Source organism: Gracilinanus agilis, chromosome 4, assembly GCF_016433145.1.
Source record: "Gracilinanus agilis isolate LMUSP501 chromosome 4, AgileGrace, whole genome shotgun sequence".
In the NCBI taxonomy this organism is placed as follows: Eukaryota; Metazoa; Chordata; class Mammalia; order Didelphimorphia; family Didelphidae; genus Gracilinanus; species Gracilinanus agilis.
In genome coordinates, this window is record NC_058133.1 from 105516697 (window position 1) to 105533903 (window position 17207).

The window sequence follows — 17207 nt, forward strand, 5'->3', positions numbered from 1 at the left end:
TCCTAGCCTGCCCATAGTTTTCCTGGCAATGGCATGGGGCATAAGCAGAGGGGGGGCCCTAAAGTGAAACCTAGCACTTTAGACCATCTTCCTGCCATCCCCACCAGGTTGGCCATAAGATCTGGGTGACCATGGAGTTAATTGTCCTTATTTTTACATGTTGTTGGCAGAAAGAAAGGGGGATGCCTATGGAAGTGAATGGGATTGGGTTTATAATGGAGAAGGAAGGGGGCAAAATAAGATTCCCTGCTCTTCTGGTCAATACCAGTGCCCCACGTTTAATGTTCTGAGGCATTTGTGGGAGCCCAGAGAGGTTAAACAGCAGAAGATCAAATGGGGAGATAGTGCCTAGAGTCCCTCAGATTCTCATGGTGTGGCTTGGAGGAGGATAGGACAGACTCAGACTAGGGGTGGGGTAGTTGTCAAGAAGGAGGGAGGCCTCTCCTTCCTCCCTTCCTGGAACTAGAAGAAAAATAGGCCTGCAGGTATTTAGGGAGAAGCAATTGAGACCTAACCCCCTGATGTCGTGGTCTGACATCCTTGGTACTAAGCAGTACCAACCAGCGCCCTGATCTAAGCATATTACATTTTAGGCAGTGCCAGGCACCTACTCTAGTTGCTCCAGCAGTTGGGGATAATGTAGGAATTGAGTCCTAAAACAACCCATTCCTTGCTAACTCCCAGGATACTGCCAAGAGCTAGGACCTGGGTGGGTTCTAGGAGAAGCAATGTCTTATGGACTATGGGGGCATAGAGCAGAGATGATGCTCTTGGATACATTGCTGGGACTCTCCACCAGGAGGTAGTGTTGGCTTCCCCCATCTCATCCCAAGCTTCCCTATGCTGCTTACTAGAAACCAGAGACCCCAGAGAAGAGCTAGGATACACTGGCACGTTGGGGATGAGGCCATGCCAGAACCATCTGGGACTCTCACCCAACTCAGTGAAGAAATAGTTTCTTTCAGAAGGACTGGAACTCTGACTCTAGAGCTGAAGCTCACGGGATGGGCGAGCAGGGCACAGATGCCAAGACATCACTTATACTCTCCTGGGAGCTAGATGAGGTGGGGAATAATTATATCAATAAATTGAGCCCATCTGCCAACATGAGGTGAAGGCTGTTGTACCCAGTGCTAACGCACTTGGGGAGTTGCCTTCGGTACCCTTATAAGCTGGGCAAGAATTGTTCAGTACCATTTAAATCAGAAGGGAAACACCTTTAAAAGAAGCCACTAGGGAACTTTTTAATGGGCCTAATTGATCCACCTTGGTTTTGTTCCAAGCCCCCAAAGGCATGCTGGGAAAGATCAGTGCCAAGGTGGGACCCTGCTCTATAGTATTAGAGGGGAAGGCAGGGTGACTGAGTTTGAATCTTGTCTCTAGATCAGATTTCCATCAATCTGCATCAACTTTCCTTAATGTGGAATGGGGAGTAGGGAAGAACATCACTCCATTGGCTCCCAGAATGGGGAAGAACTGACCAATAAAAGATTATGAAACCAACAAGATACAATCATAGCACTAGTTGACCAAGGGTGGTGGGAACAAGGGAACTTGGAGAGAATCTGGTGCAGCCTATGGGATGGTGGTGGTGGGTGCTTTGGAGGCATGAGGGAAGGGTGGGTAGTTGGGAACCTACTTGGTCTTCAAGTCAGCTGATGGAATTTGGAGCTAATAGGAGGTGGGTCCCTAAATGACTTGCCTATGCAACAAATGGGACCCCCAGACTTACAGTGGTATATCCAAGAGAACCAGGTCCTCAGTAACACACTCAGTCACCTGTACCCCAGTTATGGGATGATACCCCTGTTGCATCCTTAAAGGCACACAATTATAGAGTGACACCTAGGAACTCCGAGAGTGAGTGTGTCAGTGGCAATGGTAAGGACTACATCTAAGGAGACCCCTCAGAACTGCAGGCTAGGATAGAGCAACCCCTTCCAGAGTGTCCACTGACACTGACATCCTTTCCAAGTCATCCTTCTTGAATAACAACATACACACTTCTTTATTCAAGGACCCCACCCTTTGCAATTCCCCCCATGCTGGTCTTCGAAGCTCTGGGTAGCTCCCTCCCTGGTGGTCCAATGAGACCAGTTCTCCTGGCTCCAGTTTTGAGGGGAGGAAGGAGCTGAGCTGCCCGCTACTGGGTGCCCAGGTAGGGGTCTTCCAGCTTGAGGATCACAACTGGTCCTGGTGGAAGCTCCAGTAGCATCTAGGAGAGATAAGGCCTCTTCACCCCTTGAGATACAGAGCTCCTCCTCCAAAGAAAAAAAAGGAAAAGCAAAACCCCATGTCAACTCCACTCCTTTCTCATCTCAGGTTTTCCTCTCCTAAATTCCTATTTGCAGCCTTAACCTCATTATCACCCCTGCTTCCCATCCCTCTGGCTTCTTAGGAATGCCTTAAATACAAGCAACATTACTTCCTCCACTGAGTCCCACCTAAGATGAGGCAAAACAAAGATCACCCCCATTTTAAAGAGGATAAAACACAGGCCCAGAAAAGTTAGTGACTTGTGAAATAGGCTTATGAGGTAGGTGGAGGGAGTGACAAAGAAGAATTTATGTAAGAGTCACAACAATAGATAGAGAGCCAGGCTTAGAAGCAGGAGGACCTGGGTTCAAACCTGGCCTCAGACACTTCCTTGATGTGTGACCCTGGGCAAGTCACTTAGCCCCTATTGTCTAGCCCTTACCACTTTCCTGCCTTGGAATCAATCTACAATATTGATTCTAAGAAGGAAGGCAAGGGTCTAAATTTAAAAAGTGGTAGAGCTGCGACTGGAACTTAGATTCCTTCAATGACTAGAGTTATGTATTCTTTCCATCTGACTACAGTATCTCCCTAGTACTGGCACCTCCCTCCACCAAAAAGATATTAGATAGCATTTATTTAAAGCTTTAAGGTTTATAAAACATTTTACAAATATTATCTCATTTGACCCTCCCAACAACCTTGAGAGGTTGGCATTATTACTAAGCCCATTTTACAAATGAGGAAACTGAGGCAAACAGAAGTGAAGTGACTTGCCTAGGGACACATAGCTAGTAAGTGTGTGAAGCTGGATTTGAACTTAAGTTTTCTGGAATCCAAGTCCACCACTCTACTCTCTGTGCCCATATCTCCCCCTGGAGGAACCTCAGGAAGTCCTTCCCTCCAACTCCAGGTTAGTTGTACCCATGACTAGAGATTCCCTATGTTCCTTAGTGATAAACCCTCCCTGTCCTTCCCCTTCCCCCCCAACTCCAATCTAGCTCCACCTAAGTCTACAGATTCCCCTTCTTCCTTAGTGATAAACCCTCCCTGTCCTTTCTTTTCCCATGCACCCCAATCCTGCTGATCTCAGGATTTCTCTATCCCTGGCACCCTCCCCCCAGCCCATCACCTTAGTCAAAGGCCCTACTTTAACTTACCTTTTCAGTCTGAAACTTCTGGCACTCTTCAGTGTGTGGCAGAAGCTGTAAGAGATTTGGTCTGTCAGGTCTGCAGCCTATGGGCCAGGGAGGAGGAAAAAAAGGCCCCTGGGGGAGATGGGTCAGCATCTCTGAGCTTCTGGACACCACAAAGAAGCCACCTCCCTCTTCTTCCCCCTGGGCTTGTCCAGTGTCTCCAGGTTAGGAAGGCTCCATACCCTCTCTGGGATACCGTGCTGTCACATCTTGTATTTTCCTCACGTGAAAAGCCTTTCTAAGGTCTGACCTTGCTTTGTCCTACTGCCATCCCTTCCATCCTATCTCAGAAGCCCCCAAGTTTCCAATTCATTCTCCAAGGATACTCTTAGAGTCTACCTAGCTTTATTCAGCTCCAAGGGGATGAAATAGGATTAAAAAAATGACCTGCTATGACTCATGAACGTCTACAATGGGAGTCTTCTGCCACCCCCATCTTTCTTCACTGAACTCTTTACCTTTCACGTCCAGCCGACAGTCCACAGAGGCCTCACCCAGGGCGTTGATGGCCTTGCAAGTATAAACTCCTGCGTCGAAAAGGCTGGGCTTCCGAATCTCCAAGGAGCAGACGCCTTGCTCACTGAGGGCCCGGTATTTGGGGTTACCTTGTATGTCCATCTTGTTTTTCATCCAGATGATCTTGGGCTGGAAAAGAAGGGACATAAGGGATATGGGGGGAGCCAGGAAACCCCCTGTTGGCAAGCCCCAGCTAGTACACTTATATGTCTTCCCCTTCCTCACTATACCATTCCCTTCCCATCTGAACTCCTCACCTTGGGGGTTGCTCGAACAGAGCAGAACAGCTGGGTACTGTAACCGGGGGTGGTCGTGTGGTCTGCTAGAGGGTGGGTAAACTTGGGGGCTTCTGAGAAGTCTCTCTCACGGATGCCATCTCGCTTGCTAACAGTATCTGATGAGGAGGGGTGGGAGTGGGATAAAACAAGAGCTTAGAACCCCAGGAAGCTGGAGCCATTGGGAAAGAGACCTGGTCTCTCCTTTTATCCCCTTGGAAAAACAGCATTCCCAATACATATTCTGTGATATTGAAGACATTTTTACATGTATGACTTTAATGCAGCCTTATAATGATACTGTTGAAATAGGTAAGGTTAAGGATTATTATCCTTGTTTTGCAGATGGGGAAGCTGAGTCTACAGAGCCTCAAGTAAGTGTCTTGCCCAATGAGTTTTAACTTTAGGGGATAGGCGTTCCCCGGGTTAGAATTTTGCTGGAATTGATAAGGAGGAAACTGAGAAAGGGAAAGGAGAGAGATAGTTCTTGGAGTCAGAGATTTAGATATATCCGGTTCCTCTATCCCTTATTCTGTTCCCCTAGAACCCTGAGACAGGGCCCCCCCAACTCCTGGGGCCTTTGGGAGGCAGGGAGTGAGCAATTTACAGCAACCTAGAGATAGGGAGACACTCATGGAGGCAGAGGAAAGCAGAGACTGAAGATAAGAGAGAAATAAAGACAGATAGAGATCTATTTGTATACACATAAGCTACTGTCTCTCTGGGTGATCTGAGAGCATTGATTTTTCTTTTGGCAAGATATTCACTTTCTTTATTCTATAACACTCAGGCTGATAGCACAGTGAGACTGCCTTCCTTGAACCTCCCCCTTCTGATGGAAAGAGTGGCATACCGGGGAGGGGGCAGCCATTCTGGGATCAGACAGCTGGAGGACCAGATGATCATGCCACCGAATTTGAACAAAAACTAGAACTAAATGAGTGCAGTGTAGTGTTGTGGGTCAGGAGACCAGCCTTAAGTCTTCGTTCTGCTCTGTGGCTTTGGGCAGTTCACTGTGTCCTCTAAGCCTCAGTTTCCTCATTTGTAAAACGAGGGCTTTGTGTTAGATGATTCCTAAGGTTTCCTTTAGCTCTGACATTCTGTCATTCTAAGCAGTCCCCTCTGCTGCTTAGCTAAGTGACCTTGGGCCACTTAATTCCCTTCCTTGAGCCTCATTCGTCTGCAAAATTAGGGGTGTGGATAATATGATCTCTGAGGTCCCCTCCAACTGTAAATCCTAAAATCCTCTGAAGGTGACATACTCCAACCATGGAAATTTTTCTCTCTTTAGAAACTGCTTTCAGGACCCACTGATTGGCCTCCCCACACTTTGGACCCTAAACCAATGAGGCTCTGAATGATGTTTAGCTGTCTTCGAAAATCAAACCTACCCTTTTTGGTTAATGACCTGTCACCACTGAGGTTATTAAAAAAATGTTGCCATAGCCACTGAGGACTGAAGAAGAGACCCCCACATGCTTGGAGCGGTACATCTCTAGAATAAGTATTTGGCCTCCCAAGGGGACAATATTCAGTTGCATCTATAATTAAATGCAACACACTTTTTAAAAAGCACCCACCCTGTGCAAACACCATACTCCAAAAGAGAGATACAAAGATATGACTTGGGCCTGACTCTCAAGGAACATAAAATCCAATGGAGGAAGGACCAGGACACAAATAGCTCTGAGAAGATAACTTTGATGAGATTAGTGCAAAGGAGAGAGGCCCAGGCAAAATGCTGTTATAAACCCGAGTAGGGACAGATCACTTTCTCTAGGGAGGGGATAGCTGGGGAAGGCTTCATCTAGGGGATGGCATATGCGTTTGACCTTGAAATGTGGCAAGAACTTCAACTGATAGAGATGGGGGTAGGGGGCAGGAGTGGGGGAGAGGGTAACTCACTCCAGAATGGTCTTGAGCAAAACCAGGGGAATGACACAGGGCAGAATGAGAATGGGGGAAGAGTTCCACTAGAGCTAAGGACAAGAGTAAGTCCAGTGGCTACACTAGTAAACATGGAACATAATAGTACTGTAGACATGAAGGGGAGAAGCCAAGCGATAAAGTGGGAGACCCAAGTTCAAATTCTGCTTTAGGTACTCACTAGTTACATGACCATGGGCAAGCCACTTCAACCTTGGTTTGCCTTAGAATCTCCATCTGTGAAATGGGGGTGATACTGAATCCCTACCTCACAGGATGGTTATGAGAACCAAATGAGACAGAACCTCCAAGTGCTATATAAATTCCAGCTATTATCATTAGTGGTAGTAATATTAGTGTGGAATGAGGTTGGGCAGGTAGGTTGAGGTCAGATTGTGGAGAGCCACTCAGGAACTTCTCCTCTATTTAGAGGTGATGGGAAACCCCTAAAGGTCACCAAATAGAAGAACAATTGGCCTCAGTATTTTAAGTTGAAATATGTGTGTCTGTGTGAGTGAACCAGGATAAAGAAGAGAGAGACAGAGAGAACAGAGAGAGCTCAGAGGAGGGTGAGTTTGAGAAGCTCAGAGTGCCCATAAAGAGGAAGAGGAAGCCAGATTGGTGCCATAAGAAGAGTTATCCTTCCAGGTGCCTGGGAGCACAAACTTACCTGCCTTCTGGATGTGGGCCAGCTCAGCTGTGACAGGAGCTGTGGCACTCAGGCCACACTGGTTTTCTGAGAAGACCCGGAAGGAGTAGGAATTCCCAATGATGAGGTCAGACACCGTACAGTTTGTCCGGTGGCAGTGCTCCAAGACTGTGAACCATTGCTGTGGGGACCCCAGCATCCAGTCACCCAGAGAGCCTGCTCTACCTTCCTTTATTCACTGACCCCAACCCATCCCTGGACACCTGGGCCATTTATCCCAGTCATGGTCCTACCAGAGTTGGGTAGAAGGGAGAAGTCTCAGAGAGTAGAAGAAAGATAGTCTGAGGCTTTCCCTTCCCATTCTAGACCTTCATACTTGATCAGGCACTTCCCCAAATTAATTCCTCTTCCCCACACTCCAGAGACTAGTCTAAGAGAAGAATGACTTGCATTTATGTAATGTCTTGAGGTTTACAACAAGCTTTCCTCATAATAAATCTAGAAATTTGATAGTCCCATCTTACTGATTATTCCCATCTTATGGATGAGGAAACTGAAATAAAGATGTGAATTGACTCACTTTATGGTCACACAGCTAATAAGCAATCCCTGCTGGGATCCATTCCTAACTATCAACCCTCCCACTCTGGTCCTCTGAAGGGACCCCCCCCCCAAGACCTGTCCAACTCTGCCTACTCAGCCTTACTCACCCCTGTCTTCCGATCTGCCTTCTGCACTGTGTAGCCCAGTAACTCTGTGTTGCCAGTGTCCTCAGGGGGTGTCCACTCCAGAGCAGCATTGAAGCCCCACACATCCAACAGTTTGATGCTTTTGGGGGGCCCGGGTCTCTCTGAAAGGCCAGGAAGTAGCTGAGACTACAATTCTCTCCAGGGCAGCATATTTCTACCATGGCACCCATTTCCCTTGGCTCACAAAACCCAGATTGGCAAAGATCACACCTCCCTGCCTGCTGCTTCCCCCATGACCTGTCTGGCCCCTCCCAGGACCAGGGACACTTGGGTTCCCAAATGATAGCCCTAATTGTCTCCTTTCTCCCTTAGCCATACCGATCACCAAGATGTCAATGGTAGCCTTGGCCTCTAGGCCTTCCAGTTGAATGCTGAGCTCGTAGCGTCCTGAATCAACCCTCTGGGCTGAGCGGATGAAGAGGATGGAATCCTGTTCCCCATTGCGCACACTCACACGTTTGGTGTCTAGGGCATGACCGTTATGGGTCCAGGTGACCTGAGGCTTAGTTGTACTCTGGGAGGGGTGGAGGAGAGGGAAGAAAAGCAGAAGGGATGGTGGTAATAATAACAGTTACAATAACTCATATTTTTATAGCACTTTTAAGGTTTATAAAATACTTTTTTTTCCCTAATGATCCCATGAAATAAGTAAATTCTTCAACTCTTCATTTTCCTGGGGAAACTGGGTCTGTGGTCATACAGTTAGAGGCTCCCACCTGTATTTGCAGTACTTCTGATAAGGGATGGTTGTCACACTTGGGTTGTTGAACAATGGGTGCAAATATTGGGTCTTCCTGGCCAGCAAATGAGCAAAAATCATAAGGCTAGAAAAATGAGTACTGTGGCCCAGAGCCCAGCTTTATGAGGCCCCGCCAGGTCTTGTGAGTAGAAGGAGTCTTACCCTTTGGGGTCAGTGAGCTGGCTTGTGGGATCATAGATCTAGAGCTGACAGAGACCACTTTACAGAGGAGGAAACTGAGGCTTAGGGTATAAAGGGACAGAGTTTCAACCATCCCCCCAGAGGAAAGACATACTCACTTGGAAAGGAATCTGGAGGTTGATGGCCTCCCCAACTTGGCGGATATAGGTCTGGCGCAGGTAGCGGGGGACTCGGATCTTGGGGGCCTCTGAGTGAGAAAGAGAACAATGGGTTCAGCCATCAGCCCCTTTGAGCAGGAAGGTGGGGCTTTAAGATGGTGAAGAGGGAAACAGCTGGGGCAAAGAATCTATCCTGGGTCTCTCTCTTTCATGAGTTCTAGGATCCTGCCTACTTTCTTGGGACCCCAAGATGGCACTTCCTCGGGTGGAGAGGGCAATGTCTCCTATCCTAGGCCATGCTTGGAGATCCCAGTGTTGGGCATAGCCAGGGGAGGCTCTCAGGGGAGGCAGAGTGACTGACATGACTTCAGGCTCTCCTGGGGAACCCCTGCACATGTTGCCTAAGAGTGTGAAGTGTTAAACATCCATGGCACTCTCTTGGCAACTCCAGCCAGGTCAGCCTGGGATTTGCCCTGGGCTTCAGTTCCTCCCTGGCCTCACCCTGATGAAGAACAGACACTGCACCTGTTCACCTGATGGCCTCAGCTTTTCTGAGGAAGGGAGCAAATAAATCTTTCTACCTCCTCCATTCCCGGCTGGGAGATGCACTTCAGCCCTTCAGAGATCATGTTGCTCTAGGCTAGACGGCCTCAGATGCAAATGACACTGCCTGGGTGTCTCTTCTCTCTTAATTATAGCCAGGGAAAGGGATGCCTCAGCCCCTTCCTGTCACCATATCTATATATCTCTTAACCTCTTAGCCGGGGAAACATTCCTAAAGTCTCACCTTAATCCCTTCAGATGAAGTCCGAAACCTTTTACTTTCCTTATGGATTCCCTGAGAGATGGGAGACAATCTGGGAGGGAGGGAGAGTACACAAATACTCCTGCAGTATACATGGAAAGAAGGAACACGAATGGCTGCAGAAACCTCAGGGAGGCAAGAAACCAGCTTCCATTCGAGCATAGGAGCCAAGTGGTAAAAACAAGGCAAAAGGGGCAGCTAGAGGGCACAGTGTATAGAGAGCCAAAGCCTGGAGATGAAAGGGCCCTGGGTTCAAATTCAACCTTAGACACTAGATTTATGATCTTGGGCAAGTCACTTAACCCTAATTGCCTAGCCCTTCTTGCCTTGGAACTGATACTTAGTATTGATTTTAAGACACAAGGTAAGGGTTTAAGAAAGAAAGAAAGAAAGAAAGAAAGAAAGAAAGAAAGAAAGAAAGAAAGAAAGAAAGAAAGAAACAAACAAACAAACAAAGAAACAAACAAACAAAGAAAGAAACAAAGAAAGAAACAAAGAAAGAAACAAAGAAAGAAACAGAAAGAGAGAAGGAAAGAAAAGGAAGGAAGGAAGGAAGGAAGGAAGGAAGGAAGGAAGGAAGGAATAAGGTAGAACTTCATGATTCCTCAGGTCCCTTGGGATGTAAAGGTGCTATGAGAAGACATCCATAACATCTATATAACTGTCATCAGAGGCTGTGCCCCACTCATCCCCAAAAGAGGAGCTGATTCCTCCATGGATGAGATTCTCAGGCTCCTCAAATTTTGGAATCTCAACTCAGAACAGTCGCTTTGGTAGCCAACTCTGAGGATACACGAATGGTAGCAATGAGGGACCATCTCTAGAAGAGTCTTTAGAGATCAAATAATAATAGAATTACAGGATGATATATTCTAAACTGGAGGAGATCATGGAAGCCATTTAATTGAACCCATTTATTAATAAAGATGAGGAAACTGAGGCCCAGAAAGTGAAATTTCCCAGGATCATATAGATAGTAAATGGCAGAACTGGGATTTGAACTTCGGTCCTTGAACTCTGAAATCCAGCCCTCTTTCTACTATACCATGCTTCTTCCAACCTCTTCATTTTGTAGATGAGAAAACTGAGAAGTAGAGTGATTAATTGGCTTGCTAATAGTAATTCAGGATGTAATAATAGGCAATTAGGTGGTTCAGTGCATGGAGTGCTGGACTTGGATTCAAGAAGACTTTAGGATAAATTCTGCTTCAGATACTTACTGTGTATTACTTCTCAGACTTTTGGTAATAGTGGTAGTAGTAGTAGTAACAGGTAGATAAGTAGTAGAACCAATATTTGAACCCAGGTCCACTGACTCTAAAACCTGCCATCTTTCCACTGAAGAGATCTTAGGGATCACTGAGTGATGGATCGATATGCTCCATGCCATCAGATGGCTCTGAGAGGAGAGGCCTGATGGAAGGGGCTGGGGCAGGAAGGGGGGTGGGGGGGCAGGAACACTCTGTCTCCCCTGGGATTAGACAGCAGGCATCTGCCTGTCCAGAATTCCATTCCTTTTTGGAGCAGAGGAATGATGTTGGAGCAGCTGACAGGGGGAAAGCTATGCTTGGCAGGCCCAGGTGGCAGAAGGGAAGGACAGCTGAGCAGCTGAGGTCCTTGGACAACAGGGCCCTCCCCTCCATTCCTTTGGGAGGGACTTGGTTATTCATACTCTCTCCCTGCCCCCATCCTTCCCACTTTCTCTCCAGGAAATTCCTTCCTCCTTTTGCCCCAGAGGAATTTTAATGAAGTAAAGTGTAAGCAATGTCTGGCTTATTTGCTGGTGTGTTCCATCTTCCTCCACAAAGGCCTTGAGATCCCAACAGGGCCTAGCTCAGCTTAGCACCTATGCCAGGAAATTGGGATTCCTGTCCTTTCTTGTCAGGTGCATGATGGCCTGTGCTGGGGAAATAGCTCTATTCTAGATATACAGGCTAAAGAGAGGGACCCTTGGGATCCTAGGCTGACTGTTAGGGGTCTTGACATTTTCTTATTTTCCCAAGTCCAGTTACAGTGGACCCATTTAGTCATTTTCCTTCACAAACTGGACATTCTCCCCATCTCATGGAATGGTGAGAGGGCAAAGAATCAGGTTCTCCAGACTTGGAAGGACTTTTGGAGATCATTTTTTCCTTTGCTCTGCCTCTAAGAAGGATTGAATCTCACCTGGCTCTAAATGATGGGAGTCTTTTTGGGGTCTCAGAAAACCCAAGGGAAGAAAGCTCAGAAGAAAGCAATAGTGAGGGGACTTCTGACACTTCCTAGCTGTGTGACTGGGCAAATCACTAAATCACTTAGTCCTTTTTGCCCTTCTGTCTTAGAGCTGTTACTAGGATAGATGGCAAGGGTTTGAAATGGGAAAAAACCCAAACAATTTTTAAATGAAAAAAAGAAAGGAATAATGAGAAGAGTTCTAGACTGAACCAGGAATCCAGAGACCTGGGTTTAAGTCTTGGCTGTATGACTTTGGGGAAAATTGTTTCACTTTTCTGGCTAGGCTATACTATCCTCAACTGTCAATGAAGGGGTAGAATAAAACAATCTCTAATTAGGATTCTTTACCATAAGATTCTTTTATCCTAAGCAATTTAAACCACTTGTTCTAGAGTTTTGGAAACCTTGTAGTTAGAAAGTCTTGCTTGTCACTGGAGTTGGAGTAAAAAAGAAGATTCTAGTTTAAATCCAAGCTCTGGATCCCACTTCTTTGTGAACGGGCTAAGCATTACATTAGGCGAGATGTCATGGTGGACCCTTAGAACTAGGAAGAACTAAGTTTGATTTTGGCTTTAGCTGTATGTCCCTGGGTAAGAGACTTGATTTATCTGTGTCTGTTTCCTTATCTGTAAATTGAAGGTCTTGAATGTGATGCTGAGGCCTCTTCCACTTCTAAATTCATGATCTGATGATCACAAATCTTGGTTTTTTGACTCACAAAATTTAGAGGTCTTACTAAATGGTCTCTAAAGTCCCTTCCAGCTTTAAGTCCCATGAACCCAAGCCCTTCTTTCTGCCATGGAGGCCCATTTCTTTTCTTCTTAAAAGGCTCATTCGTAGTTTTGTGTCTTTACCATGGATTGTCCCAAAGACCTGAGGGAACCAGATTCCTCCCATTCGTTGTTCCGGGTGAGGAGGAGATAAAAAACCCTTGTGGCTAGGGAAAGAAGGAAAGAGAAGATGCAGACCCCAGGACACCTGCTTCTTCATGTCTTTCTCCACCCTAGGGGCACAAATGATCCCCAGGGAGCTCATCGTGGACCAAGTGACTCATTGCCATTAAGATACTGAAACCTGATCAGCCCTTCCAAGGCAGTAACTAATAGGAATGAGGCTAATGCACCCTGCAAATAGAAATATTAGTAACAGGGATAGGGTGGTTGAGTTCCATAGCTCTAAGCCTGCCTCTTTCTGTCTTATTTTTCTTTTCCAGATCTGTTCTCCCTCCTAGAATCCTAAGATTTAAAAACCAGAAACACCCACAGAAGTCAGATAGTTCAATATCCTCATTTACAGATGAGGAAATCAAGGCTCAATGAGCTAAACAGATTTGGCCAAGCTCACACAAGTGAAGTCCTTCTGACTCTGAATCTATTGCCCTTTCTCATTCTTCCCAGCACCTTCTCCCCATCTTCCTAATTCTGCTTTCCCATCACGGGTCACATGGCCAGGCTATGGTCTGACTTTGAGATCCTCTTAGCTTTCTTTCTAATTAGCTCTTTCCACTCCATTCAGCCAATAAAGTGAATTTCCTAAAGCATAGATCTGCCCATATCTCTTTATCCCCTCAATAATTTCTAGCGGTTCCCTATTGCCTCCAGAATCAAAACCAAAATGCTCTGTTTGGCACTCAAAGCCCTTCATAACCTCTTCCTCTCCCACTTTGCCAGTTTTTTTTTTACACCTTACTCCCCAACAGTCTATCCTGTAACACTGGCCTCCAGGTTGTTCCACAAGCAAAACACCCCATCTCTCTGCACTGGGCATTTTCTCTGGCTTTTCCCCAAGCCTACAATATTCTCTCTCCTCTATCCCCTGACCTCCTTTAAGTCCCAACTAAAATCCTATCTTCTACAGGAAGTCTTTCCTAAATGTTCTTCATTTAGTGCCTTCCCTCTGTTAATGATTTCCCTTTTATCTTGTATATAGTTCATTTGTAGATTCACTTGCTTATTGTCTCTGCCATTTGGTTGTGAACTTCTGGTGGAATAGAGACTTTTTGCCTTTTTGTATCCCCAATGCTTAGCACAGTGCCTGACAATCTTAATAAATGCTTATAGACTGATCAATTGACTGAATCTCAGGGCCCGTAGAAGAATTTGAGACAGAACAATGAGAATTGTGGAGAATTTCTAGAGGCCAAGAAACCCATTTCTGTGAAATTAGGACAGAATGAGTTTAGATATGGTGTAGAATTTGATTCTGAAGATTTGGGGATCCTGACATGAAAGCCTAGGAAGCAGCATGGTGTAGTAGAAAGGATCTGGAATTAGAGGATCTAGGTTCAAATCCCAATTCTGTGGCTAACTCTGTACAACCTTGGGGAAATCATTTAACATCTTTAACTCTACATTTATTCCTTTGTAATATAAGGGGGCCAGGGGCAGCTAAGTAGTACAATGGATAGAGTACCAGGTTTGGAATAGGGAGGACCTGGGTTCAAATGTGACCTCAGACACTTCCTAGCTGTATGAACCTGGACACAAGTCTCATCCTCAGTTGCCTAGCCCTTCCCATTTTTCTGCCTTAGAATAGAAACTTAAAGTAAGGGTTCAAAATATGTTAATTAATTAAATTAAATAAGGGGGCTGCACAAAAATGATCTCTAAGTTTCTTTCTGGATCTAATTAAAGTGATTTCTATTATCCTTCCCTGAAGGATACTCCCCTTTGGGCAGCCTCTGTCCAGAGACAGGGCAATGGTCCAGAGGGAGAGGCACCTTACTGATTGAAGGGCCTGAGAATTTTCTACCCTGGAGACACGATTGGAAAACTGCTGGTTTGACCAGATGCCTCAAGTTTAGGAGACTGATTCATCCCAAGTCTCTAATCCCTTCTGAAGGCTTCATGGTTCCTACGCCTTGCTTGAGGCTCTAGGAGGGATGGGGATGAGGAGGTGGCTGGGAGATGAAGGGTAATCAGGGGTGTCACTTTACCAATGATCTCCTTGATATGGACAGGCTGGTCCAAGACAGTGGCCGGGCCAGTTCCCGCAGAGCTCACGGCAGATACCCGAAAGAAGAGTTTGCTTCCCGTAGTCAGGTTTCGAAGTGTATGCTGGGTGACCATCATGGGCCGTGCATTCACAGGCACCCACTCTGAAGCTGGGGAACAATGGGAGATGTCAAGTGAGAACCTCCACGGATGACTTGCCGTGGGACCTGGGGAAGCTACCCTTCCTCTCTGGACCTTGCTTCCTTCCCTCTTTCTTCCCATTGTCCAAGACACCCCGTATTCCAAGTCCTTTCTAGCTCACCCTTCTTCCTGGGATCTTGGGCAGGGACAGGACTGCTGGGAACCAGAGAAGGCATGTACTCTGTTCAAAGTTACACAGTAAAGTAGAGGCAGAGAAGGAATAGAATCTCAGTGGCTTTTTTTAAACCCTTTCCTTCCATCTTAGAATCAATACTGTTTATTGGTTCTCAGGCAGTAGAGTGGACAGGGCTGGGCAATGGGGGTCAAGTGACTTGCCCAGGATCACACAGCTAGGAAATATCTGAGGCCAGATTTGAACCAAAGACCTCCTCTCTCTAGGCCTGGCTCTCAATCTACTGACCCTTCTAGCTGCGCCCCTCCTACCCCCACTATCCTCCATTGATTTTTATGGGAATGAAGGGACAGAGATCAAAAAGGAAAGCTAAAATAGCTCCTTTTATTTTTCATATTAGATTCACTGAGAATCTTGGAGGGATGGGGAGAGATGGGAAACCTTCTTGTAGTCATCTCATCTATTTCTCTATTTATAATCCAATTTATCAGACTTTTATTAAGCTTTTAATATATGCCAGGCTCTATGCTGAGTACTGAAAATTACAAGATGAAAAATGGTGTAGGCCTAGCATGCAAGGAGCTCATAAATCTACTCTGGGGATTATGGACTGTTTTATCGAGATAAATGTGTGGAATAGGGAGAAGCGATAGAGGGAGTCCGGAGAAGACCTTGTCCTCTTCTGGAAGTCCTGAAGAAATGGAGATCTCCTGGATTTTCCTTGGCTACCACTTCTGGGACTAACCCAGATTTCACCTGAAATCCCTTTCTAGCTAAAGAGTTTGATGATCTCTTAACCCAACAGCCTCCTTTATCTGATGGTTCTTCTACTCAAGTTTGGGCTACTCACCTCCCTGTTGACAATATTCCAGCACGTAACCCTGTATCCCCAACCGTCCCAGGTTTTCTGGGGGTTCCCAGCTCAGCGCCACCGAGCTGTCAGTCACATCCTCCACGGCCAGCAGCAATGGGCAGCTGGGGAGATCTGTAGGGAGAAGTCTTGGGGTCAGCGCCCAACCACCCTCTCCCTTCCTTTACCACCATGATGAGGCTAATTTTGGTTTTTGGACGAGACTTGTGGAAAGAATCTTCCCGCATCCATGTATTTGAACACTGCTCTGCGACTGACAGACTTGAAGATAATAATAGTAATGATATCATTTATATAGTGCTTTAAGGTTCTTGAAGCACTTTACACATGTCATCTCATTAGATCCTCCCGACATCCCTGGGAGCTAGGTCCTATTTTACAGAAGAGGAGATTGAAGCACACCATTGTTAAGTAACTTGCTTAGGGTCATAGAGCTAGCTAGTGCCTGAGGCAGGATTTGAACTTGTTCTCAAAGTCCAATATATACACCATGACACCTAACTGCCTAGGGAGTTGTTTGGGGGTCACTTAGATATTAAGTGACTTGCCCAGGGTCACAAAATTAGAATAAATCAGTGGTAGTACTTGAACCCAAGCCTTCTGGACCACCACTCTCTCACATAGATGACAAAGGACATTTATATAGCAACTGAAAAAAAATAACCCTTACCTTCTGTCTTAGTATCACTTCTAAGACAGAAGAGCAGCCAGGGCTTGGCAATTGGGGTCAAGTGATTTGTCCAGAGTCACATAGCCAGATTTGAACCCAAGAAAGTGCTCCTGACTCCAGGGCTGGTACCCTATGAGCAGTATTAGCCAGCTGCCTCATTTTTGTGGCATTTTAAGGTTCTGAAAAGTGCTTTACAAACAACAAACACACAGCAAACCGGTGAGGCAAGAACTACAGAAAGTATTAACCCCATTTTACAGGTGAGGAAAGTGTGGGCTTACAGCAATTACAGACTTGCCCACAGTCACCCAGCCAGTCTCTACTGAAGGTGGCGTTCCAACCCGGGTTTCTCTGAGTATCAATCCAGTGTTATCTCTGCTATAGACCAACGCCCCGAGTAACTCCCATTTCTGTGATATTTAACAAAGCATTTTCCCTCTTATACTATGGGCTTCCCACCTCCACCAGTCACTGTCTCCATTCCCTTTGTACTTCACCTTCACTCGGGGGCAGGGGCTGTGGGGCTGCGGGCGGTGCTGGGCTAGGCTCCTCAGAGGCTGGTTCCTGGGGTGCTGGAGGAGCCGCCTCTCCCCCTTCGGGTTCTGGAATTGCTTCTGTTCCACTGGGTTCTGGGATGGACACGTTGGCAGGATCTGAAGTCTTTTCCTCTGGCCCACAGATTGGGGTCTCGGCCTCTGCTTCTCCAGGCATCATTGGGGGGTCTCTGAGCTCAGGGGAATCCTGGAGTGCTCTGCAGGTAGGTAGGGATGGAGGG

At 46.4% G+C, this 17207-nt stretch overlaps 1 protein-coding gene across 1 annotated transcript; it reads right to left on the reverse strand.

Moving 5' to 3' along the window:
• Window positions 1-1965: 1965 nt before the first annotated feature.
• On the reverse strand, window positions 1966-17207 carry MYBPH (myosin binding protein H). Its single transcript, XM_044672895.1, has 11 exons — window positions 16930-17207; window positions 15742-15876; window positions 14560-14727; window positions 8606-8694; window positions 7886-8081; window positions 7529-7668; window positions 6840-6999; window positions 4226-4362; window positions 3911-4097; window positions 3417-3461; window positions 1966-2261 (listed from the first exon to the last, which is right to left on the reverse strand). The coding sequence occupies exons 1-10, from the start codon at window positions 17144-17146 to the stop codon at window positions 3445-3447; spliced, it is 1446 nt and encodes a 481-aa protein (XP_044528830.1). The 5' UTR covers window positions 17147-17207; the 3' UTR covers window positions 1966-2261; window positions 3417-3444.

Excerpts from the sequence above, each read along its gene's own strand:
- MYBPH (XM_044672895.1), bottom strand. The coding sequence starts at position 17,146 with ATGATGCCTGGAGAAGCAGAGGCCGAGACCCCAATCTGTGGGCCAGAG. Across the intron at positions 7,000-7,528 it reads AGGCAGATCGGAAGACAGGG|CAATGGTTCACAGTCTTGGA; the intron begins GTGAGTAAGGCT and ends GGGTCCCCACAG. Across the intron at positions 4,098-4,225 it reads CTGTTCGAGCAACCCCCAAG|CCCAAGATCATCTGGATGAA; the intron begins GTGAGGAGTTCA and ends CTTCTTTTCCAG.